General features: G+C 39.3%; 1 protein-coding gene across 1 annotated transcript; it reads left to right on the plus strand.

The window, feature by feature from the left end:
• Positions 1 to 27,517, plus strand: MsR1 (Myosuppressin receptor 1). The gene is made up of 4 exons (XM_017079547.4): positions 1 to 294; positions 19,216 to 19,426; positions 25,267 to 26,372; positions 26,795 to 27,517. The coding sequence occupies exons 2-4, from the start codon at positions 19,359 to 19,361 to the stop codon at positions 27,058 to 27,060; spliced, it is 1,440 nt and encodes a 479-aa protein (XP_016935036.2). The 5' UTR covers positions 1 to 294; positions 19,216 to 19,358; the 3' UTR covers positions 27,061 to 27,517.

Below are 27,517 nucleotides of genomic sequence, written 5' to 3' on the forward strand. Positions count from 1 at the left end.
TAAAAAATATATTACTCTTTTATCGAAACAGAAAGCTCATTCAATTAACTTATTACCTATGAACCCATAAAAAGCATATTAAAAATGCTTTAAAAAAACCACAGTAATATGTGAGATATTTAAAAATAAGCAAAACCATTAATTCCATAAAATCCATCAAAATGTAAATGAAACCAGAAATGACGAGATTTAACCTATAATAATGCATTAAGCAAAAGCAAATATTTGCGGAACAGCTGTTGAATAATTTGCATAAATCAACGTTGGAACAACACTTTGGGCTCTAGTTCTGTAGTAAGTGTCAACCCGTTGAATTATTTGTGTGACAATAAATTACCCAACCTACGTGCGCATTGCTATAAATATCACAACCTACTGGGAACTCTCGAGTGCTTTTTATTTGTAAATAATTAAATGGGAATCTGGGATTGCGATTGCTTGTTCCCAGGAACAAAACCTGATCGAGTGGGGCACTCATAAATTTTTTGGAAAACTTAAAGCTACTCCTGGGAGATTTCTACTCGACTCAAGAGCTCTTTGGCATGAGAGTAATTGAACGCTTATCATACAATTGCAGTAAAGTCGAAGCGCAATTTTCAGATATTTTCAGGGAATTTATCCGGCTTAATGCCAGTCTAGTCAATTGGGCAACGAGATTAGTTCCTTCTGTTTTCTCCCCCAATTTTTCAGTGGAAAAATTAATGGAGTGTTGAAGCATTTTTCTGCTCAACACTTGCTCTTAAAGGGGAAGTTCAGAATTTCGACAAAGGCCGACAAGGGTTGAAGTCCTTCAGCCTACACAGCACTCATAGGGAACCCTCAAGGATTTCCTTTGGCCATCCCTTTGGCAGTCCATTGTCCCCTTCGTTGGTTGGTAGTCCAAGACCAAGTGAGTTCTCTATCAACGAAAGATAAAGAAAGACAACAGGCCGCACAAAAAGTGACTTTGTCCTGGTCCTGAAACAATGCAAACAATCACAAAATGGCACTAGGCAAATACAAGAGCTGAACGCTTGCACGTGACATCGGAAAATATAAAAGAAAATTTGAAAACGAAGGCAAAAAAGTGGCAATAATAGAAAAACAAAGGCTTGGGCAAACAAACTTTAATAAGCAAGAAATATGTTTGCTTATTTTTAAGTGCAAGAGCTTTTGTTATTTCAGATCTTAAATAAAATCGTCCATTGTTTTCCAATACCAATTAAAATGACGTCCTCATTACTTTAATATTACCATTCTACCCAGAAAATATTTAAAGAGAAATCTTTTAGATCTTTTATCTGGTTTCCTAACACCAATACAAATATCTTAGATTAAAGTAAATCAACAAAAACATTTTTTATGTCTTGCCATGCATAAAAAAAGTCAAGCTTCCCCTTTCCATTGTATGTTTTCTATGAATCTGTGAATGCCAAAAAACAAGCTTTCCCCCAAAGTACACATAATACGAATTTCCTGCCATAGATTTGCCTTGCTAAAAATGGCAAGACTGTATATTTTTTATAAAAAGCACAGAGATTTTCAGAGCCCCCATAACCCACAGAAAAACTAATCAAAAACGAAAAACAAAGTCATCTGTCAATTTGGTATAACAACAAATAAATAAAATTTAATTAAAGGTTCTCCATGACTCTCAATATGTTAGACTTGGTGAATGACTTTGACGGGAAATTCCGGAAAAGTTTTGGTCTGGGTTTACTTTTACTTCCTGCCGCCGTAATGGGATAATATTTTAATCAAAAATAAGTTAAAACTTTGCCAACTTGGTGGAAACTGCCTCGTCAAACTTGATAAGACAGTTTGCTACTTTTTTCGACCGAGATTTCCTCTATAAATTATAAATTATATCCAGTTCACCAGTGCTGTTTCACCCCAGAAAAACGGAAAATTGTCTGATTTGCATAACGCGGCGTATGCGTAATAATGATCCAAATCAAGTCTGACGATTTGCCTTATTGACTGTATATTACTTTATTTGCGCAGTCAAATTTTGTAGAGATTTTCCTCGGCTTTTCCTATTGAATTTCATTTATTTTCGTGTGTGTAGGTGTTGTTGTTTTCGCCTTTGTTTTATGCACGCACAAATATTTCCTTTTCGGCTTTCATTTTTTTGCGTGTTTGAGTTCGTAATTTGAGTTGATTTGTGATAAGGGGGCTGCTGATTTCGATTGTTTTCCCATCCCCCATACAGATATATGTATATTTTTTTCGTTTGGGGGGTTTTTCTCCTTTTTTCCTAAAGTTGACCTGCCTTGACATCATTGTGGGCGCCTAGTTGTAGGCAATGCTTATTTTTTATGCTCGTTCGATGTGATTGAACGGGGTGGGGGTGGTATTCCCGTTATGGTTTGTTATGGGTGGTTATGGGTTGTGCCTGGCATCAGATTTGTAGGAAAATGATATGCCAAAAATACCAAAACAAATCCCCCTCACGTAATGCCAATTACATTAAAATTACTTTCAGTCCTGCCAACGGGCCAAAAACGTTTAAGATGGCTGAAGCAATTGAAACATTAAATTCAGTTCATGTTCCCATTAAATATTTGAAGGAAGGTAAACATATTCAGATTTCTTAAAGCTGTACTAAATTTGTGGTCTTTTTATTAAATAAGTGCTTTACTGACTAAGATATATCAAGTTTTTAAAAATGATATTTCCAAACTCTTTTTAGTTAAAATCAATTACTTATGTTAAGCATTTTACTCCCCATAATATAAATATACAATGAAAATCACTTCAAAAACTTTATTTTAAGTTTCCAATTGACAGACAAATAGAAGTAGAAGTCCCGAAAAAGTAACACATTCAGTTGTGAAGTGTCTTACTTAACAAACTGCACCATGGCAACAGTGAAAAGCATTAAGAAAACTTCAACTGCAAGGGGTACTTTTCCACCCACCCAATTGCCTGGAGCCACGTTCATTTTATATCCATAAAAAGAAAACACAGTCATAGAAAAGTTGACTCCTGTTTCGGACTTTTCAACCGACAATTTATTAACAACGCCAAAAAAGAGTAGAAAGTTTTTGGCCAGACAACAAAAATTGCGACAAAAATGTTGGTGGCGAACACTTCGGGCGCTTTACAACATCACCAACTCGACAGAATACAAACAGAAAGCGAAATATTCGCGATTAAAGTTGGCATCATAAATTCCAAAAAGCCAACAGAAAGCGAACAAAAAATAACCTAAGGACGACTCTTGCATAATTTATGAGTGCTCAAGTAAAGCGAAGCTGCAAAAATCATGGCAAAATGCAAACAAATTCGCGCAGAAAGCAAAAAAATGCCTAAAAGATGAGAAAACTGTGATTATGATTTGCAACATTTTGCTAAAGCTCCGCTTTTCGCTGGTACAAGCTGCCCCTAATTGTTAAATGTTGTAAATGCTGAGCCAAAATGTATGCGACGTGACAGGCTTGAATAAGTGATTCGAGATTGGAACTTTTAAAGAAAAAAAAATAATAATAATGATAACTTATTGGTATTGAAAGTTTAAGAAACATACAAAAAAAATGATTAGGATTTTGAAACCATTTACTAAGGGGTCTAAAAGAATACCGTACAAAACTAAGCACATATTGTTGCATACTTTTAGACACCCTTAATTTTTTGTTTCCCACAAATCAGCTATGAAATAATTAATTAAATCTAGATAACCACGTCAAGGTAAAAACTAAACCACAGTCTGATATCCTTGCAAACTTATGCATACCTATCTTAATGAATATACGAGAAGTAAAATAATCCCTGGCCATGCTCAGCCGTTAAAATTAAGAAAAAGGACACCTTAATGAAGCTGCGTCATCAGGATCCGCAACATTTGGCAACAGCAAATGGCCATTAAAGGACGGGAATGTGTCCAATGAATTTAACAGTATGCCGAAATCATTTCGACCTGGTTCTCATCACAGTTTCATGAGAGTCCGGCCAGAAGGTCCCGGCCGAGGGGCCTAAGTGCTGCCATTAGTTGCCGTTGCTGCTGATTATAGGATATTCCCCGACATCCAGGCCGACATCAAGAGACGCCGTAATAGTCGCCTTTATGACAGAATAACCGCTGCCTGGCAGTCGGCCAAAGAGCCAAAGGGCCAAAGGGTTTCCTCTCCTCGATTTCCACGAATCCACAGCCGGAGGCGCAAATAACAGCTTTTGGATAGCAATAGCATAAATGTCACCACCGCCGCAGTGACCCAACACGTAAAACGGGGCTACGGAATCCATTTAAATTACGTTTCACTGTTTCGGGGCATTCTAACTACCTTCTTGCCAGGCACAGGCACGTAATAGACAGCATTCTGGAACTGCAAACGCCTCTCTCATTTATTTATTGCCAAGCAATTGCAGCAATCAAATCGAAAGCAATAAGACTATGCTATGCAGAGAGCGAAAAATCAGAAAAAGAAATTCTTCGGCTTAGAATGTTGCGTGATGGAAGTAAAAAAATATTAAAAAGGTACTAAGAAAAATACCAAAATTTACTGTAACTTAAAAATTAATTTTGGAGATGGATTTAATAGTAAGAGATTTTTTTATAGTTAAAAAATTATAGGGAGTTCATCGAAATAATAAAGGCTTTTAAATCTATCCACTCGAAAGTCTTTCATAAAGATGTCTAAAAGTATGCAGTGAAAAAATAACCTCATATATCGTTGCCTACTTTTGCACACCCATATAAGGGCTTTTTAACACACTGGTTTCTGTGGTGCTTTCGAACATATGGACGTTCAAATTTATTTTTATTAAGAAAAAATTCTAAAAATCATATATCATCTGACTTGCTTGCATTGTTACTTTAAATATTTATTCTGGATAAACCCTTTAAAAGATAAATCGTTCTTAAATCACTTAAAATGGTGTTATTTCTGCATTGTGATTTTCCCAGTATACGGTGCAAAGTTTTCCGGACAAAGGGGCTGGCTGGCTTCATCGACTTGTGTGCGTGTGCCATTTGGCTTCTGGCTTCGTGTCAGCCCAGTCAAGCAAACAAATCATGGTTACAGCCCCGATCTGGGGCCTCTGAAGTGGCGGCGGTCTTACAATAGCGCGAAAACGCATCGCCAACTGCCAGACACTTTGGCATAATTGGGTCATAAACTAGTCCAAGGATCCCGATCCGATCCATCGATGACGGCTGATGACCTTTTCGAGTGCGTGCTTCATTCCGATAAAGTGCAATCGGTTCGGTTGCCGGCGCATAATTAAGGAAATGTGCACGATATTCGCATGTCAAAGGAATCCCAAGCACGCTTATCGAAAAGGATAAATTGGTAAATAAGCAATTGAGTATGGGCTTAGTTCAGTCCTCTAAGGGAACTCAAAGTACAAGAGAACTACGGCAGAGGGACATAGTAAAGTATCAAATCATTTAATAAAATTGACCTTAAATCAATCAAAAAAACAAAAAATAAGTAATATAAAGTGTTCAAATAACTTCCGAACTAAAGCTAACCCCAATTTATATTTATAGAACTCACGGAACTCATACTTACCCCTAATCAAGAATCGCTTTGACCTCGTCTTCATTACACTCTTCCAATTACAATAATCTGCTTTAATGATTGTTTTACCATTTTCTGCAAAACAAACTTGGACTTGGCTCAAAGTTAATTGGCCTCTCCACTCCATTCGAACTATTTGTCCTTGGCAATACACGTTTTAATGGGCTATCGTTCGCTATAATTAGCAAACGAAATGAATCAATTTATGCGAGCCCTCACTTTTATGTAGCTACAATTTGGCTTTGGTAAATATTTACTTGTTTTTCCAAGAATTATGAAAGTCTGTCACGTTTATCGGCAGTAGTAAAATTGCGATTAGTATAAATACGAAGTAATGCAATATTTACTTTGTCGATTGAATGATAGGGCTTCCATACATATATAGGGTGTCAAATAATAAGGAACCCAAGTAAAGTACACAATTTAGGACCCCCGGCTGAATGACATTTTCCGGGACTAATTTCCATAAACTACACTAAAACTTACAAGCAAATTTCTCAGCTTTGTCAACAAATCTCCTAAGTGCGAAAACATGTTTGTCTTTAAGCCTTTCGAACTTGCAGTCCCTGGCAATTTGTACAAGTTAATGGACACCCTGTGCCACTCACATCACTCCCATAATTCAATTAGCCCTCCTCGTCCTTAATTACAACTACAAAAGCTGGGGGCAAAGGGCAAGGAATCCTGCCCAGCGTGTGGCCACCGCCACGCCCATTTCGAGTTCATTGTAATTTTCTGTGGTAAAATGCGTAAAATAATTAAAACAACATAAATAATGTTATTATCAACAAACGCAGGAAAGATAGATGTTGGTTGGACGGGGGAGTTCGGGGGTTTGGGGAAAAAGTTCCCAGAAAGAGCGGGAAATTCGACCACCCATTGTCCTTGCCTTCGAGCTAAGTAGATTTCAAATTATTCCATTAGTGTTGATGACATTTGGCGCAAGTCCAGCGAGTCCTGCGAGTCCTGCTGATGATATGTGAAGAGAAGTGCTAATGCCTTGCCGTCCGTCTGTCTGGCGAAATTAGATGGGCAACTTAATTAAGCAAAAGTCCGGTTCCCAAGTTCCATGTTCCTCATTCCACTCCTCGGCGTCCTTGGAATCCCTGAACACCCGGGAAATATCATTCAATTTGTCACCCATTTTATCGCCCGGCGACGACATTCGATCCGATTTCCAGCTGAGTCAGACAAATAATCGCCCCGAAACTAGATTTCATCGGGGCTCAACTAAAAATTAAATGCAAATTGCATGCACGAACGCACCAGACTATGTGATTTATGCGTCTATATAATGCCAACGAAAACAGCTCTGCAAATGGATACCCATCAATCAGAAACAAGGACTTAGGCTTAGGTGCCGTAAGATGCGATGAGATGGGGCCAATTTTCACGTGGAATGGGAGATTAATGACACAGGATTCTGCCACTGACAGTGTCATCATGGCGGGTATTTATGTAGCATAGTCCATGGCTTAATAAAACAGCATTTGTAACACAAATCTCTTTTATTTTTGCGGCCAGACCAAGGGGCCAGGGTAATATTTTGGCTTCACTCTCTCTTTGACTTTCCCTCCTTTTATGGTTACATTTTGTCATAATTTGCTTTTTCGCCTGACAGCACAGATAAAAAGCTTTCCCAGCAATTGATTAAAGCTGCCAAAAAAGACAGCCGTAATGTTTTAAAGTGGGTGGATAAATAAAGGTCGCTGCCATGGATAATAAATTAACTATGGCCGACACGTAGGCACATAAACTTCGAACTGCTTTTCACGTTTCCACGCCCTCTTAGAGAGGGTCCCAAATTTTGTCAAGTGGTCAGCAGAAAACCCCCAAACCCTCCGGAGGGTTCATGCAAAATTAACATTCTAAAACCTACACTGAGATAATCCAATACTCTGGAAGAAAATCGTAAAATCTTAAAATACCTTAAAATTAAAAGTGTGAATTATAAATAAAATAGCACAACGATTTCGAAACCATTTGCTTTAAATCTTTTTAAGGTGTGTAAAAGTATGCAACAATACTTTCTATTTACTTTTTTTATTGCATACTTTTAGACACCTATTTGTAGTTTAAAATTTTCAATGAATTTTTGTAAAGTATATTATGAATGTTTATTTATTTATTGAACCCTCTTTCTTATAATTTTTGAAATATGCAGAATTCTTAAGTCAAGTATTTCGTATCTGAAAATATTTTTCCCTGTACCAAAAAAAAAGTAGGCGCCCACTCACGCACTTGACCTTGCCGGCATTCATTCAGCGAAGGACGAGGACCCAGGAGCAGGAGCAGGTGGCTCAGCTATTTACAGCTGACTTGGCAGTATTTCTTTTTATTCCTGTGCAGCCGCAGGCAGCTGCAGGCTTTTAATTTTTTTACAGCTGATATTTGAAAAAAATTCGAGGGGAAAATATGAGCCGAAAAAAGGGCAACCAATCCAAAGTCCTCGTCTGGTTGCGCCATTATTCATATTTTGACAGGCAGCCCTTGGACGGGGCCCACGCGGCGTATGCGTTTTATTTGCTTTCATGATGAACTTTCTGCATATTTTACGTAGGCCAAATATTTTCCCGGTGCCTACTTTCGGACCCTTTCCTCAGAAAAGCCTCTGAAAACGAGCAGCTAATGCGCGTGAAAATACTTGGCAGCCGGTCTCTGAGTTGTTAGCTTGATCTTTTTGTTTGGTGTAAGGAGTGAAACGTGGGTTGTGGGTTTGTTGATTCAGGCCAGAAGGGAAACTCAAATAATACAAGTTGGGGACTCTGCGATTCAGTAATATTTCATCGGTTACGGATAGCCAAGAGGGCAAGGGAAGAAGTTGTGCTAAAGAAACATTCCTCAGTTTTGACACCCCTTCATTTCCTGGATAAAATAAGATGTTTAATGAACTGCTTTAATGTCTTAAGTTTAACGGAAAATCGTCTGGGTAAAATTCTTTTGTTACTCCAAAGATAAGCTTCTCTTAGCTTTCTTTGGCAAATTTAAAACATTTAATTAAATTGATATTAGAACTTTGTGTAAAGATAAAATAAACATTTGTGTATGCACAAGCTTGACACTTTCTTTATCTAAAGAATAAAATATTTTAAACATCACACCATTAAACTTAAAAACGTCAGACGCCTACAATTAAAACTTTCAAACACTCGTTCTTTTATTAAATTTGTCAAAAAGTTGAAACTTTCTCTTGCGTTTTATAAAATCTGTCAAGATTGAGCCTAGGCAAATATAAATCTTGACTCGGCTTTTAAATACTTTATTTCTTACTCAACTTTGTTGGCTTACCTTTTCAAACGTTATTTCCCAAGCCATGAAAACCTTGAGTGATTCCAATTGAAACGTCGAAAACTCATAGAAAAGAATTTTCTTATTTAGATTTATTTTTTGACCCTTGGCCTGAACTCTCTGTCTACTCGCAACCACTCAAATGTCAAGCCAGCCCCCAGGCAGCTGACACACAAGAGTTGCCCCAAAAGAAGCGGTTCAATCTTAAAGTTTAACCGAAAAAGTGTAGTTGAGACAAACAACCGCAAACATCTGGGTGGGTGGAAACATTTGCATACCGAAAACGAGGACATGTGTTTCTGCCTGGAATTGATAAGGCCTGCGGCCAAAAGAGACCCACAACTTTTGTTGTCCTGCCACAGGACTTGCTGTTGCATAATTTAGGGTGCCATCATCGGCAGGAACAATGGTGCGAAAGCGAACTCAACTAACATTGATTTAAGCAGAACTGTCATAAATTTGAATATAAATAAGTAAAACGGTGTCGGGGCCCATAAATAAATATGACAAACACCTCGGAAGTCTCAGGTGTGTTTAAGTCCGTTGAAATGCATTTGTAGGCCACAAAATGTTTATTAAATGAGTCGTTTAGGGTTAATTTAGCATAATTTATGTGAGATGTAGGTCCAAAAATCCGGGGGCATAAATAAGGTTTTTGGGTTGCAGATACCTTTTTACTTAACCATTCACTGATAACCCGTTTTCATTTACATATTTGGTGGGGTAACTGTTTAACGAATTTATCTTAATACCTTAACTAATTTCTCTTTAAGTTCAACCTTCAAGTTAAGTGATTCCCGGGCTTTTCCCTCATTTTATTACCTTTGGTCACGAAACATTTGTAACCCATGCTGCATTCACATTTAATGTGGCCAGATCTGACTATGAGTTATGATTGTGGATAGAAAGAGGCCCTTGGCCAATGCCACTTTAAGTGTGGCCTTCATCTTGTATTGGCCTCGGACATGGCCCTAATTTTATTTGCTTTGGTCATGGCAATTACATTGCTGGACATATTCCATTTCGTGTTGTCTATTTTTGTGTGTTGGCCAAATGAAATTAACACAGCATCAACTGAGACCGAGAAAATCGAGGGAGAACGAGCGTTAGTCGGGGAAAACACACATGAAAATGAGATGCCATTAAGGGGGCGGGAAAAGTGGGCGGGGAACGGGTGCGGGCGCAGCAGGCGGTAAAATATCAATGGCAGAACAGCGGGAGATGCTGGTAGAAGCCCGATTTCCATGCCTGCTACTTATGCGTGCAGCCCACACGCACACAATGTCCCTGGGGTACACACACAGATACAGGGCAGAAAATGTCTACACTTCAAAAATCGGGAGCAAGAAATATGAATTGGAAATTAAATAAAATTAGGGTAGCTCTGAAATCGAAAAATTTTGAGATTAATTTTAAAAAGTGTCTAAAAGTATGCAAAAATTTATTTTGAGTATTGTATTCCGATGGATTCATTACAGAAGACGATATGATATTTATCACTGCGTTGGTTTATAACAGCGGTCTGCATTGTCCCTTTAATAGGGCATAGGGAATAGCTCTGCTCAACCCCTGCCGGCACACGTACAGCGTACAACAGCATCCGTCACACGCACATCGATAAGTTGCCTTCACTCCTTTATGTTAATATCGTTGCAACTTATGGACTTAATGTTGTCTTTCCAAGACTTACATTGAAATCTTTTTTGTTTAATATTATTTTGCTGTAATTTAATTTATCAGAGTGATCTTTAACTGCATTAAAGTCTTTCTCCCAGTGCTACCATCTACATATACAGACCATATATATGCGGACTCCTTCGTTCGGTCGGCTGTCAGAGTTTCGCGCTGCTCATTCATATCCATTGTGGGGGAGAAAATGCAATCAAATTACTTTGATGTTTCCATTAATGTCGTTTACTTTAACGCTGAGCAACAGCAGTAGAGCGGCAGTAGAACCGCAACTGAGCTGGAATGATAATGTCGGAATCATCTGTTTTGCAGTTTGCTCCTTGGTATGCCTCATTTGATGTCTCTGTTTGCTCAGAGTCCCACGTTCCCTGCTTTCCAGTTGTTATTGCAAATCAGAGCACAATGTCCTGCTTGGCATTTTTATTGAGCCCGATGAACGTCTCAAAGGACCCGAAGGCCCCAAGGCTCTCGACAAGCAATTCATTTGAGTTATTATCTCGGTATCAATGGCTGCTTCTCAGCAGGTTCCATTTAGCGGGAGGTTGGGGGCGTCCTTAAAGTAGATTTTTAATGCTCAGTATGTGTGCTCAGATCCCTTGAATTTGCTTGGAAAATCCTTGCTGCAGCGCTGTGCAAAGTGTCATTTCCGTTTCGGCTTTATGACATTTCCCGTCGCCATTATCTGCACTTTGCGCCCAGGCAAACCATTTTTATTTTACAATCTCCATTGTTTGCCGACGAAGGGGAAACGCATTTCCTGTTTCCAAAAGCCTTGCCACAAAATGCAAGCCATTTCGGTCAGAGGAAGTGCAAGATGTTGGCTAAATGTGGCTAAAACTTTCACCCAGCTAAGTGATTTTTTTAATATCCAAATCTCCAGTAAGTGAAAGCAAACAGAAGCTAGGTAGGATTTTTTTTCAATTATTCTGACAACTCGCCATTTGCCTGAACAAATTTACACTACTCGAGATCAAATTTTTAATTACTCTTTGCCGTTCGCTATTTACATAATTTCATTTCACGTTCACACCTTCGCCCTGACCTTGTCTCGGTCTTTTAAGGGGTGGTTACGGGAGGTTCCCAGTGCACGGACAGACCGACCTTGTCAAGGTTCCGTTGCGCCCCAATGCCTCGCTTTAATGATAGACGACGACCTCTCCAGAACTGGGCTCTTCAGGCTACCCAGTCAAGCAGTGCCATTCAACAAAATGGCTAAGCAAATAGGTCGGGCGGGCGAAAAGGGGGCGCGGCCAGAGACCAACCAGCCATGCACTTGACAAGCTGGCCAATTGTTATTGTCCAGGCAACAGCTGCTTATTATGGTACAGAGAAGGTCAAATTAATGGTACTTTGAAAAATACCTCGCAGATACCTCACTCTTTAGTCGATTTTGGTAATTATCCTTTAATGTGGAGCCCCATAAAGAAAAAACTTATGTGTGAACGCCCTTAAAGATTTTCTTATAATATATTTCCTATTTAAATAGTAAAGGGATTGGAACATGTTAGTTAATTTGTCCTTACATCCAAGTTATAACTAAATAATGATTATTCATTATAATAAAATAATGTAGAAACATTTAGTTTGTTGAAGAATATTTAGGAATATTATTAAATACTTCAAGGAACCTGTTTCCTAGTTTAGGATATTTTCTGAAATTTAGCTTCTGCTAAACTAAAAATGTTGTAAGCAAAATGAATATAGATTGTGTAACTACAATAATACAAAATATACCGTTCCGTATTTCTTTTTTAACTAAATAAGGAATAATATAATAGATGTAGTCTTTCTACTGCTATAATTTCCCCCGCAGCTGTACATCACATTATCAGTGAATAAAACCAAGTTCATGGCAGGTAATTCCTACTGCGAGGAACACGTGGTTCATGCTTGATTTGTGCTTATTGAAATGGGTGCTTACTTTGCTAATAACCTGGCTGGCAGGACTCTGAAATAGATAGGCCATTACCAAACCCAATAGGTCTCCAAATTGCTGACAATCAAAGTCCATACTCTTGGTTCAATCTCGGCTTTTTGCCACTCAATTAAGGGGAGCATTGTTTCAAGTTGCTAAAGTGAAACTACTTGCACTACCTACACACCCCGAAACTATTTGCACATGTGCAAAAGTTTCTGGCAACAAATTGCTGGTCTGCCAGCCAACACGTTTCAATTTGGACCAAAAATATGCATCAAATTCTGTGTTATCTCTTTGAGGTTCGTTTGCTTAAAATTTTGGCCAGCAGACTGCAAGCAAAACCGAAAATTCAGTCGAAAATTAGAGGGTGAGTGCGATATGAACTCATGTGTAATTGCATTGATAAGCTTACTTTTGTTTTGCGGTTGGTTTGCTGGCCGGAATATTTGGATGGCCAAAACAATGGAATTAATTACACGTACTTGGCTTAAAAACCGAACTCAGTTAAATCCTAGGTAAGCTGCTCAGCTACTCTAGTCGGTTTATCATTTAATTTACCTAATATGACGAGTCTTGTCTATTCATAAAGCCGCAGAAACAGCTACAGCTACATGATCCACCTGCTCGGGTTTAAGTCGCATTTATAGAACAATTGATTCACCGTAGACAGAATTCAATTTCGTCTGCGAATTTCCCTGCTTTGCATACTTAAAACTCTTTGAGACCAAAATTAGCCCGGAGCTTACCCACTCCCCAAATCAGTATCTCCCATTTTGCCGAATACACCCATCGCCCTGTTGTTTTTGGGGAATTACTCACTCAGACATGGGGCTACATGACGTATGCTTGATACACAGCAAATTCCAGTCAACAGGCGACAGAGCTGAAAGAAAAGCGAAAACACAGTCGAATTTTTGTGTGTGGCAGCAGTTCCAGGGAATTTTGCTTTTCGCAAAGGCGGAGGCGTCGGCGGAGACGAGCAATTTGGCAAACGAACAATGACAACTGGATGACATTTGAATTATGCCTGCGCAGCGTGTGTGTATTACAAGGTCGCGGTTTCTGCGGCCACCTGTGCGTATGGGCAACGTGCCGAAATTATGGCAACGAGAGCTTCGCATGTCGTCTAATTACATCGACAAAAACTGATTCATTTAAGCCAACAACTTTCTCGAGAACAAGTGGTAAAAGTAAAACGAGCAGGAGGGCAAGAGATAGAAAGCAAGGAGATACAAAACTTTGACAGGATATTTGTAGGGAAGTCAGACTGACTGACATCCTGACACAAATATTTACAGATTGTAACTGTATTTATGTTGGTGCCATGGAGAACCACCGCCATTCCACTCCTTGGGCTAGACATTCTGTTTTTTCAGCCGGCTGTCATGACTGGCAACTCGTGTCCATGTGAGCACCATCAAGTCATCGTCGTGACAAACGGCTCTGCAGCCCTCCAGCGGTTGGCTTGCAGAGTTCGCCGGGGAATCCCCCATCCTCAGACCCCTTGTGCCCTTAGAACATCCGGCAAAAGTGCAAATTGAAAGAGTCTCAAGCGGGGAGGCGGTGCTCGCATAATGCTTAGCCCTGCAGTTGGAAAAAATGTAAGCCAAGTTGGGGATAAGATTTCTAGGAAACTAATTAAAATCACACACAATACAACAGAATACAATTTATTTTGTAAAAGTAAGAGGGAAAAGGTAAGAAAAAGTTGTATTTTGCCATGAATACTTGAGATTTCCATATTTAAAATATTTCGTTGCATACTTTTAGACAGCTTTAAAAGTGAGTTAACATAGTGAGTAAATTAAGTGAGATATAAAAGCGTTTAATATTCTTTAAAACATCTCTTTGTATTTTGCAATGATTACACCGGGTATTCCATTTTAAAATATTTTATTGCATACTTTTAGACACCTTTTAAAATGATTTCAAAAATCCAATGATTTTTGTTAAACGCTCTGCCACAATATCGTTAATGTGATAGTTCTTGTCCCACTGTTTACTATCCCACAATAAAATATGCCTAGTATTTCCACACTTTCTCACCGTGTGACCTTGGCTATTATCCTTTCCCCGACGCACTCGAGATCCTGTTGATGACACACATGCTGCATACGCTCAAAAGCTGCGAGCACTAATGGCATACTATAATTCTAATCTTTTTGTTCTCCTCTTGCATCTCTCGAGTTTCCTCGAGAGTTTTCCCTCATTAAATTCCCGGTCAGCAGCTTTAAGGTATACTTTGCCAAATTGTTGGAGGGTAAGCATTCCTTCCACTTGGCTGGCGAAAGCACTTATCTTAAATTTGATCAACTCAAGAAACAACTCCAGCTGTCCATCTTCACATGGCCGCGGGGCTGGGGGATTGACTTCTGGTTATTTCCCCTGTCGATATTTTGCACTTCCTGTTTTCTTTTTTTCGGCTAGCCATTTAGAAAACAATTTAAAGTAATGCCACTGCAGAAAAGCAAAGCAAACAAGAGGCGAATAACAAGTTTGCTTACGTGAAGAAAAATAAAATGCAAATAAAAAAGCGTAAAACAAACAGTAGGCGAAGGAAAAGTAAACAGGGTAGCAAAACAAGCAATCAATAATCAATATGGAGTAAATATTATTTTGAAGAGCGGTAAATAGCGAAACTCGATGCTGGCTTGAATTGAAAAGAAGACTTTTCCCAGCTTAAATTTCATTCCGCAGCTGATTGTTGGCCACTTTCCGGATCCCCTGCCACTTTCAGCAGGGATATCTAAGTATTGTCTATTCTCCGGGTATTCCCGATATATATCTATGACGGCACGAATCTGTGCAACATGGCCGTGACATAACTGGTTTATCAGTCTAGGGGCTGCCCCCATATCCACAGGACAAAGGACCATCGAACATCCACATATACAACCCTCTGGCCATGCGGAAATCAGTTTTGATATAAATTTCTCTTTCACTTTCACCTTTTACATTTACCCACATAGTGGCCTTACTTACGCTCTCATTGTTGTTGGCCTGTTGCTCAGTGGACCATGTCCAAAACGAAAATGTTATTCAGTCCTGTCACTAGACTGCTTTTCACGAGCGAAATTAATTTCGGAAAATAGTTATTTATTTACGCGTGCCAAAAAAAGTTCTTTGGAAAAAAGTAAAGGCAATAAAATATTCTTAAGTGATTAATAATAATATGGAAAATTGTATTCTACGTTTTTGTTTAACCTGTAAAAGGATATTAACTTAACAAAATATATAAATATATTTTATTAAACCTATAAAATATGGAATCCTTTAGAAAAATATTACCAAAATGTGAATTCTATAAGGATAAACCATGAAAATAAATATTATATTTTAAAACTTCTTTATAAGAAAAGATTACTTATTACATTAGAAATCTCTGAAAGCAAAACTGTATTTCTGAAGTATTTTTAAGTCTTGTTCTCTGATCTTGTTTTTAAGATAAGGTATCTTTTTTCATATCATAAATTTTACAAGGTTCTTATTAACTTGTAACATAAATTGTTCAACTTTAGAATCGTGTTTTCTCTCAGGTGAAGAGCCCTCAAAGCCCTCGGACCACCCCCTTCGATTCCATTTCTTTCCCGTTCCACGCAATCAGTTAAGCTGTCAGACATTGTCTGTAGTAATAGCAACTGGCATTGCACTATGGGGAATTTGCTCACTTTTTGTGGCATTAATTAATATCTTAAGAACAAAGCAACATTTAAAAGTTTTGTTTTTAGAATTAAGTATATAAAATTTAAAGGAAGTAAATTAAAAAAAGATGGGCGTGGTCCCGCCTTTTTTTTAAGAAAAAAAAATTTTTTTTTCTTGTCAATAAAATAAAAAAAATTTTTTTTCTTGAATTTTTTTTTAAGAGACCAAACTGATTTAAAAAAAAAAATTTGCCTTTTTTTATTTCCCATTTTTTTAGTGAAATTGTAATTTTTTGTATTGTGATCACTATAATTCTTAACAAAAATACTAAAATCCTATATATCAACGTTAAGTAAGTGAAATGATGTTGTAAAATAATTTTTAAATAATCGTTATTTAATAAGAAATATAACTGCACACTGTTTTTCTTAAGATAACATCGAAACTGGCATTTACCAGACAAAAATGAGGAAAATATACCATATTAGGTAGAGGTCTTTAAAGCTAAATTTTAGAGAAAGTGCGCAAAAGTGCACTTTTATACTAACCGAGCTCAATGAGAATTAAATTCTCTACAAGATAAAAAAGGTTTCAGAGGTGGAAACTGCTGGAATCACTTTGTAGCTCTATTTAAAAATACAAATTAACTTAAAGATTTTGATTTTTTTGAGGTTAGAACTAGAACACGAATATACGAGCACCACAATCAATAAATACAATATTAAGGTCACAAACACAAGTTAGAAGTCCCTCTGATTGGATGGTATTTCAAAAACCTCAGAGCTATGTTTAATTTTACACTTTTTGACAATTTAAACTATTAAGAATAATAGGCGCTTTACCAGCGCTGCCACCTCGTTGAAATAAAAACAGGCTTTAACAGCTGATAACTTAACAGTGGTGCGTACTGTTAAACTTTTCTGTTAGTAACATTAGATATTGATGTTATCGTGATGCATTCTGATAAACAAAACCTATTTTTAACGACTTTTAAAAAATGGGTTTTGGCCAAAAAAAGTGGTCAAATTCCCCATAGTGCATTGGCATATCATTCTTCGCTATTGTTTGCAAAAATTATAGCATACATCTGCGGGCAACCGGCAGCTGTCATTCATTAATCATTTCATTTGTCACCTCTCCGGGACACACAGAACCACATCCACATCGACATCCACATCCACTCGTGATGAACGGAGCAATCATCCGGACTCCGGCCGTATATAGCCACTATATATTCGCAATTAATACAAATTTATTTCCGCTGGGCAGCAGCAGCAGTTTGTATGGCATAAACCACGGGGATTGCATGGCATATTCTTGCATAACGGCGTTCATCAAGCGACAATTAATTTATATAATCGAATTATGGCCCGGCACGATTTTAATTAATATTTGTTGGCCATTTGTATTGTGTCACAATAATATGAAACATCAGTCAAATGGGGCGAATCATCAATCAATTAATACCAGCGGTTAAAGTATTATTTAAGAAGCGCGTCTAAATAAATTGAGTTTCGCCACTTGAGCACCTAATTTACCCAGCTAAATTAACCTTTGGTTCATTTACAAGCAGCCGAAAAAACAGAAGAATATAATAGAAGGAAAATTGAAATTTGCAAATCAAATTACTAAGCTTCCTACACATTAGCTGCTCGTGCACCGTAAATTTCCTCCGCTTTCCCACCGCTTTTCACCACTTTTCACCGAGTATCTAGCGTCTATGCATATTTAAGCAGTGTGCTGGCTTTGCGGTTTCTGTGCCTCGTGGAACGTGTTAATTGCAGCCACATTCCCCTGCCCCCTGCATCCTGTCCCAACGCTTTTCCAGCGCTTTCCCAATGCTTTTCCGCTGCCAACTGCAGCTGCCTAACAAATGCAATTAAAATCTTTGCGCAAAGAAATTGTTGCAGCAGGCACGCAGAGATACTATATGGTGAAGTAGTTTCCGAGGAAAAGCAGAAGCGGGGCGACAGATAACATATTGCCCACGTCCCAGAGAAATGTGTATGGACAAAGCAAACTAGAAATAAAAAGAGGGTATCTCTCAAAAAAAGAACAAATGGTATTTATCTCTGGCCACGCTCTGGCCATACAAATCTAATTTAGACCGCACGATGGCTCCAGATATTTTATATTCCCCACTCTGATGCGGTCTGTCTAGAACTCGTCCAGCCTGGCTGAATTCGTTTATTTTTGGGATGGTTCGGGTCGGATGGTATGGAATTTTAAGGAACCTAAAGGGATGGGTTCCAATTTTACTCATTTATATGCCCTAATGCCCCAAAAATTGTTGTATTTTTTGATCCTTAAACACTAATTAAAAGATATTCTCAATTTTAAATTAAAATGAACTATATATCATATTAATACGGCATATATAAGGTATTTTCTTATATTTGGTATTTTTATGGTATATATTTGGTATATATATTTTTTGTTATATACTGTGTTTATGCTATGCCTACTTCATGAAATAAATTCATGAAATGAGCAAATTCGTGTGTGCATAAACACCGTTTCGTGAATTCGATAACACACGAAAGTTGACTATGAATTCAGTCCCAATTTACGAAATGCTGAGGCACAGCCTACTTCACAGCCTACTACTCTATAGAGCTCTATATAAAATTCAAAAGATTTGACAGCTTTACTAATATCATTTCATGAATTTGTCTGTGTTGCATAAACAGGGGCTATTATAATTTCATGTTCTGGAGAATGCATGATATTCATAGCATAAACATAGTAATAAATATGGTATATTGATTTGTGATAGTTCTTTTTAAATTTGATCTATTAGTTATTACTTACATTTAAGGGTAACAAACTAGTCTTACTCTCAACCTCCTTGTTATCCCTGCCTCAAGTGCACTCCTTTCCGCTGCTAATTAAGTTGCAAGCCAGCTTTCTCGGCAGACGTTGCACGAAGTGGATGGGATGAAAATCCCTCCGATTTGCCGACACTATGAGCATAGAATATATATATTTTGCGGGCTACTCGCTAATCGGCTTAGGACAGGCACCCAGGGACCATCGCAGTGCATCATGCAATATTTAATCACATTAGTTGATGGGGTAACGGGCCGTGTACGCAACAATTTACAACTAACATTAATTATACGTCATGTTGAACAATAGCACCGCTAACATCTCCTCCACCTCTCTCAATATTTGCAGGGGCTGCCCGTTGAAAATTAATTATTAATGCATCTGCTGGGAAGGATATACACGGCTGTCCTTGGCAGCAAATGCAGCAACAGTGAGTGACAGGCGGCAATCACAAAAGACTTGCAGCAACAGCAGTTGCAACAACATCAACCATGGCCAGTGGCAACAATGAAACTGCGCCGCTCTACTGTGGCAGCGGCATGGATAATTTCCACACAAGGTAAGCGATTTTCCCGACTTTCCCCAATGTCACGGGCAAGGCCAAAGGGGCTTTTCCCCCAGACATGGCGTCAACAAATATCAAGACCAAGGGGGCAAAAACATTGCCATTAGCCCCGGGAACCAGGGAATCGTTCAGAAATCGATTATCGCCCCCATTTTTGGGGGGTAGCTTCAATTTTGATTTGCCATACAATTTTCTTGGGCGATTAAACGAAGCAGCAGAGGCCGAGGCAGAGGCAGAGGCAGAAAAAATAACAGAAAAACAGATTTGTCAACAGCAAGGTCAACAATTGATGGCTGAAATCAATTTAATTGACCATTTCCAGTAGGCCATCCCAGTGCCCATCTGCTGCACCCATAAAAAAGTGAATCCGGGCTGCGGCTATTTATATATTCGTTGCATGCCAAAAGGTCGTAAAACCTCAAGATGATGATTAAAAGCGGTACTAAAAAATTTATGGCGGCCCAGGAAATTCAATTCCTGTCATTTTAGCCAAGTCACCATCGTTCAAGTTTCATAAATGCAAGCGATAATAAATAGTAAAGCCAATTGGCCAATAAATCTATCAATATTGTGTCGTTACCCTGATTAGGCTTCGATTAAGGTGACGTGGCTGATTTTCGTAGAGAAAAACCATTAGGAAATCTAATCCATTTCCTTAGAGTTATATAAATAAAATAAAGTGGACTTAAGTTCCGAAAAGGTCTGAACGTTATTAAGTCCCATCATTAACTAAAAGTTCAATAAATCTTACCGAATAAATTATTTAAATAATAAACAGGTATATAACTTTTGTCAAATTTGTCATAAATTTCAAGGGCCACACATTTTCGTTGCTTTAATTAATATGCGTTACATCTAAGAAACGTCTTCCAGCCGAACCCTGCCACTGGTTCATTTTTCCTACCACAAATCGAATCTGAATCTATTTCCCTACCACCATTGTTTCAGCCAAAGGAGATCGCGAAAGTCATTGGGGAACTGAAACCAAAAAAGGCCCCTGGCGGTGACCAAATAACCCCAAAAATGTTAATTGAACTTCCAAACTCTGCCATTGAGGTTATCTGTAAGCTCTTCAATGGGATTATAACTCTCGGCTACTATCCGAAAAAATGGAAAAAATCTATTATCATTATGATACCGAAGCCCGGAAAAGACCACACAATTCCGTCATCCTACAGACCAATTAGTTTATTATCGTGTCTGTCTAAGCTGTTCGAAAAATGCCTTCTAACTCGCATAACACCATATCTAGGAGCACACAATGTTATCCCTGCTCATCAATTTGGATTTCGTCAAAACCATGGAACAATCGAACAAGTTAACAGAATAACATCAGAAATACGCACAGCCTTTGAGCATCGGGAATACTGCAGCGCAATATTCCTCGATGTATCTCAAGCCTTCGATCGAGTATGGCTAGATGGCCTCATGCACAAAATCAAAACACACTTACCTGATTACACTCACAAGCTTCTTGAGTCGTATCTATACAACAGGACCTTCGCAGTAAGGTGCAATACAACAACATCCGACGACTACATTATCAAAGCTGGAGTCCCGCAAGGAAGCGCGCTAGGGCCTACTCTGTTCCTCCTATACACAGCGGATATTCCCACGAACGAGCAGCTAACAACATCTACGTTCGCTGACGACACCGCAATTTTAAGTCGCTCGAGGTGCCCAGGCCGAGCCACAACACAGCTAGCAAACCACCTCCTCGTAGTAGAGAGGTGGCTATCTGATTGGCGGATTAAAATAAATGAACAAAAATGTAAACACATAACGTTTACTCTCAACAGGCAAACATGCCCTCCACTATTATTGAATAATACGCAGATTCCCCAAGTCAACGATGTAACGTATCTCGGCGTCCACCTTGACAGACGACTAACCTGGAGAAGACACATCGAACGCAAGAAAGTACATCTAAAACTAAAGGCCAGCAGCTTCCACTGGATTCTTAACGCTCGTTCGCCCCTGCGTCTGGACTACAAGGTTTTGCTCTACAACTCCACTCTCAAGCCCATCTGGACATATGGCTCCCAGCTATGGGGGAACGCCAGCAGAAGCAACATAGACATTATACAGCGCGCTCAATCGAAAATCCTGCGAACTATCACTGGGGCACCATGGTATATTCGCAACCAAAACATCCACAGGGACCTAAGCATTCTTACCGTTAAAGATGAAATAGACAAACAAAAAGCGTCCTACAACGAAAAACTCTCTGTGCACCCCAATCGCCTCGCAAGAGGCTTGACTTGGGTTTCCAGCCGATCCCGTCTACAACGCAACGACCTGCCAAGCCAGCTATAACTTTCGGGCCCCTTTAGCACAACATCAGTCATATGACTGTGAGTTAGATTAATTAGTCTAAGATTTGATACACTTATTGTTAGTATCCAAAGGGAGAAGATTCAATAAATAAATAGCAAAGCAAACAAAAAAAAAAAAAAAAAAAATTAATATTTATATTCTCAGTAAGCTCAAATTTTGCTGACTGATGGGCCATAAAAATATTTCCTAGTTTCCTATGCATATTTTTCCCCTCCCTCTCGGTTTCATAAATTAAGAATATTACCCAATCGGCACATAAATCATTGATGATCATTTATTTGCCGTGTGATTAAGCTGCGCTCTGTGTGAACTGCGAATTATTCATTCTACGGTGGCGAAGCGGCCACCAAGGGGTCGCCATCTAGACCAGGGCTTTTAGTTTTAATTAGAGCCAGTCTGGGCAGTGTTAATGGCCACAAAGTGGCTGGCCACAGCAGCCCAGAATGCCGCATTCGCTTTAATTAAAGGTGGAAGAAGCTGGAGTTTGAAAGATGACTGTATGGCAATTAGATGTGTAGCCAGAACACTTGGCCATTTACTTTTGTGTCAAAGACGTGCCAAATTGCCGGCGAAGGCGACACTTGACGCTGTCACGCCCCAGACAGACAGAAACCGCCCTAGAGCCACCCAAAAACCACCCACTCAGTCGTCTCCAGGCGCCACTCAAGCGGCAATGGTACACCAAAAGACCAGAGAGCCAAAAGAAAAAAACACACACAATTCAAACGCCAATGTGTCACACACTGCCACATCGAAGAAGCACAACCCTTCCCCTGGCGGCAACGTGACGTATACGCAATATATTTGGCAAAGCAAAAAAGGCCCACCAAAAAAAAACGCTAAGGAAAAACCGCAACAAAACACGCACAAAACAAGCAATTAACATAAATAATAAAGAACGCACAAAGGCGGTTCTTGGTTGCCAAAGAGAAAAGCCAGTCCCTAAAAAACGAAAATGGAAAACCCTAAAAACCGAAGACCCAAAAAATGTGTAAAATTGCTTTTCGGAAAATATTTAATTTTCCAAATGCGTTGTCGCTTTTTGCGGCCGTGTATTCCCCAAACAAATAAAACAAATAAGCGCACACATCGTCTGACGTTTCATGTTAAAGGCTTCTCATTCTGATGGACAGGATACACAGAAAGTATAAACGTGAAGTGAGGTGTGTCTACGTGCCCCGAAAACAGCGAAATTGAAACGCTTTCCAAATGCCGGCGACACTTTCACACAACCCTCGTCGTCTTTTTGGCCAACTCCTGGGGAATTTGCAACTCCATTCATCAACCTCACAAAAACTTTTGGCTGCAACACATTCTTGGGTCCGCTGTCGCAGGATTTTACCTTGGTCCAAAATCCAGACTCCCGAACCTACGCTGAGTCTAATTTATGGCCTTTGATAATCCATGTTGATGAATGGCGGCAGCGACAACGACGTCGACGACATGAATGAAGTCCTGGAATTGTTTTGGGCCAGGACAGTATTGGCAGAAGGGGGACTGGCTCAAAGTTATTGGCCTAGAAATCGAGCATAGTCAGCTGTCGAAATGAGCCCCGAAAAGCAAGAAAACTAGACAATAAAAACTGTTGTACACCGGAAAAATGCATATCATTAGGAAATCCTTGTTAAGCAGTCAAGCTATTAATTTGTATTATTAAACAGAAAAAAAAGTCTATCGAAAAATATTTTGTTTAATATTTAAAAAGGATTTAATTAATTAAACATAAAGGTCTAATAAAAATTTATGTCGAAGGTGCCACAGCAATAAAAGAAATAAATAAATTTTTAATTTTTTTTATTTCTGAATAAATATATTGTATTTCTGAGCTTAACATAATGTTGCATACTTTTAGACGCTTAAAAGTGACATTTATGCCCTAGTGATTTGTGCTGCAGACCCGATAATTTCTTATTCCACTTTCCATTAATAAGTCATTAGGAATATCTCCATTTTCTCCCTCTGTAAGTCATTCAAATTACAATTAATTTAAAAAATTTTCAGTCAAATTTTTCATACAGTACCTTTTCATACCTTCAGATACTTAAAATATTAGTTTAACCTTATCATTAATCAAAATCAATCGATTTTTTGCCTCTGTAAGCCGGGTCAGCATAAGCTTCTCAATGAAATCCCTACGAAGGACATAACTACAGAATCGAAAGTTTCATGCCAGGTTGAACATAGTTTTTCTTCTCTAGTTACCAAAAAGAATAGAGACAATTTCCAACTCCCCCTGCAGTTGATTGCATGGTCGGTGCAAAAAGTTTTTTCAGTTGGTTTGGGGCAGAAATTCCGTTGGCAAACAAATTAATATGAACTGCCAAGCAAGCAAGCATTGAAAACTCGGGTCTAGATTGCATGAGACCACCTGCAGTTTAAGGTAACACGACTAAAAAGTTGCCCACAAATTTGGCTTAGATTCTTCAATAAAACTGTCATTTGGTTCGCTGTGGGAATCCCCCCATTGTTTCGAGTGAATGGGGAATTTCGCACGAAAACAATAAACAATTTAACTAAAGCCCTGACACCGACAGGCGAAGCACAGGACACACACGTGTCACTCCTATTTGGAGAGAGCTGTGAGTTTATTAGACATTTTTTCCAGCCAGTCAACCGCAGGGTTTTCATTTGCATCCTGCAGGCGTTAAAGTGTCATGTTTGTGGGCCTCTCCTCGCATTTCTCCCATAGAAATTTTATGCTAAGTCTAATTTGTTGGCTGCAACTTGCATAAAAGCGGGTGTGGCAAAAATAAATAGGATAAAAATGCTGAAAGGCAAAGAGTTGCTTCGGTTTTTCCTGTGCCAAATTCCGTAAAAGTTTAGCTAGAAATTTGAATTCTTCCCCTGGATTTCCCCTTTCCCGCGTTTTTTTTTTTCGTTTTTGGTCTCAAAGCGCTCGACGAAAACTAAACAAAAGCTGGTAAAATGTTTATCCCACAAGGGGCGGCGTGGGCGTGGCTATCTTAAGCCCTAGGACCTAGTGAGTTTATTGCCTCAACTGCTGCAAATGCCTCTGCCTGCCAAGTCAACGGAAATGGCTTTTGGATGGTTTTATTGCCTGCTTGGCCAAGAGAGAGAAAAGTAACAAATTGGTTAAGGCTAACTAGAGCATAATAACCGAAACATAATTTGGCAAATGCCTACCACTCACTCACTTATTTTTTTTCGATTTGTGTCTACTTAAGCTTGAGATACAAGTAGCTTTGCTTACTTGTAACTTAGACCCTTCCAAAAATGTTTTGAAATCCAATAAATCCTTTGCCTTATTTTCTAATTTCAAGATAGGAAAAGCCACAAATTGAAATGAATTCAATTTTTTTTTATAAAAGTACTCAAAAGTATGCAATGACAAAAATACACATACTTAAAGAATAAGTCCCTAATTTGTTGCATACTTTTAGACACTTTTGTATATGATTTAAAATACATACCTATAATCTGTGACACTACGCTCTTTACTAATCAAAATTTTTTTTATTCCCATCTTTATTTTTTAGCTACAAAAACATGCATGGCTATGTTTCGCTGGTGGTCTGCATCCTGGGCACCATTGCGAATACCCTAAATATTATTGTGCTAACGCGACGGGAGATGCGTTCCCCGACGAATGCCATTCTCACGGGTCTGGCGGTGGCCGATCTGGCAGTTATGCTGGAGTATATACCCTATACCATACACGACTACATCCTAACGGATAGTTTGCCGCGAGAGGAGAAGCTCAGCTACAGTTGGGCTTGCTTTATCAAGTTCCATTCGATTTTTGCCCAGGTCCTGCATACCATATCGATATGGCTAACCGTAACCCTGGCCGTTTGGCGTTACATAGCTGTGGGCTATCCCCAGAAGAATCGCGTTTGGTGTGGCATGAGAACCACTATAATAACGATAACCACAGCTTATGTGGTGTGTGTTTTGGTGGTATCACCTTCACTTTATTTGATAACTGCTATTACGGAATATGTCGATCAGTTGGACATGAATGGCAAGGTGATAAACTCGATTCCCATGACCCAGTATGTAATTGATTACCGTATCGAGATAATGAGTGCTAAGGCGGCTGCTTTAAATGCCACGCCTCCTAGTATTGCACCGCTGAATAAAACTATGTGGATGAATGTGAGTTCCTTGATAACGTCGACCACCACTTCGGCACCACCCACTCCATCGCCAGTGGTGCGAAATGTGACGGTCTATCGGCTGTACCACAGTGATTTGGCGCTGCACAATGCCTCACTGCAAAATGCCACATTTCTTATATACAGTGTTGTGATCAAACTGATCCCGTGCATAGCACTTACCATACTATCGGTTCGGCTGATCATGGCATTGTTGGAGGCGAAGCGGCGGAGAAAGAAACTGACCAGCAAACCCATTGCTCCGGCAGCCAGTAATGGTACCAAATCGATGATCAACGGAAAAGCCGCCGATAGACCGAGGAAAAATAGTAAAACCTTGGAGAAGGAAAAGCAGACGGATCGTACTACTCGGATGTTGCTGGCGGTGCTGCTGCTTTTTCTGATCACCGAGTTTCCCCAGGGGATCATGGGTCTGCTGAATGCCGTACTCGGAGATGTCTTCTATCTGCAGTGCTACCTAAGACTGAGTAAGTGGAAAATATATCAAAAATCCCTAGTAGTGATAGATAGTATCTACAGTATCTAATATACTTACAAAATGCTCAGTCATTGTATATATTTTACAATTTTGTTTAAAAACCTTTGATTTTACTTACTTTACCTACAAATTAAAAAAAGTAACCTTATATTTTAGCTTTCGAAGGATTACAATAATTTTGATAATATAATTTAGTGCCCAAAAGAATGCAGTAAATAAAGGATAGGCTTTATTCACTGTACATTTGAGTTTAAATGTAAAATGTTTCGAAATGCTAGTGCTTTGCGTGGCACTTTGAGTATATAAACCTGTATAAAATATATTTCTTCAATTACCTTTAATATTAACCATAATTTCTGCCTCTGCTGGGACTAATTCAAACCTTTATTTCAAACTCTGCCCTCCTGCCAGGTGACCTCATGGACATTCTGGCCCTGATCAACTCCAGCATCAACTTCATTCTGTACTGCTCGATGAGCAAACAATTCCGGACAACGTTCACGCTGCTATTTCGTCCCAAATTCCTGGACAAATGGCTGCCGGTGGCGCAGGACGAGATGGCAGCAGCTCGAGCCGAGCGCTCGGCGGTGGCACCTGTCCTCGAAAAAGGACGACAGCAGAGCCAGGTGGTGACGGCCGCCACGACCACCAATATCACACAGGTGACGAATCTGTAGCACAGGAGGAGGAGTCGTGGTGGCCGCACCCTGCTCAGCCGCCTGCTGAGTGTCCTGAAACGCAGCAGAAGGGAATCCTCCGGCGGAAGAGGAGGAGGAGGTGGTCCTGTGGCCGGAAACGGGGCAGTGGAGCCTGAGGCGGATCCCCTGGCCCTGCAGTTCCAGGCCGTTGTTGTGGTCGTGGACAAGGTGAGCGGGGCCACGGATCACCAGCTGTATACCGCAGAACCATCTCGAATTGTGACGTAGTGTTACCCAGATGATATATATTATACGCTTAGTTATCCTTGTAAAAAGTGAACTAGTTGTGTAAGAGTCCCCAGCTAAGCTCGAGTTATTTGCATACTTTGGTGAGAAATCGTAAAAGCCGCATGGTAATAGCAATAAAACGCTAGCACATCACTCATACGCACCATTGGATTCGGCTATATTCCCTCTTCACACTCAAGTGGAACCT

The sequence above is a fragment of the Drosophila suzukii genome, chromosome 3 (genome assembly GCF_043229965.1).
Source record: "Drosophila suzukii chromosome 3, CBGP_Dsuzu_IsoJpt1.0, whole genome shotgun sequence".
NCBI classification, from domain to species: Eukaryota; Metazoa; Arthropoda; class Insecta; order Diptera; family Drosophilidae; genus Drosophila; species Drosophila suzukii.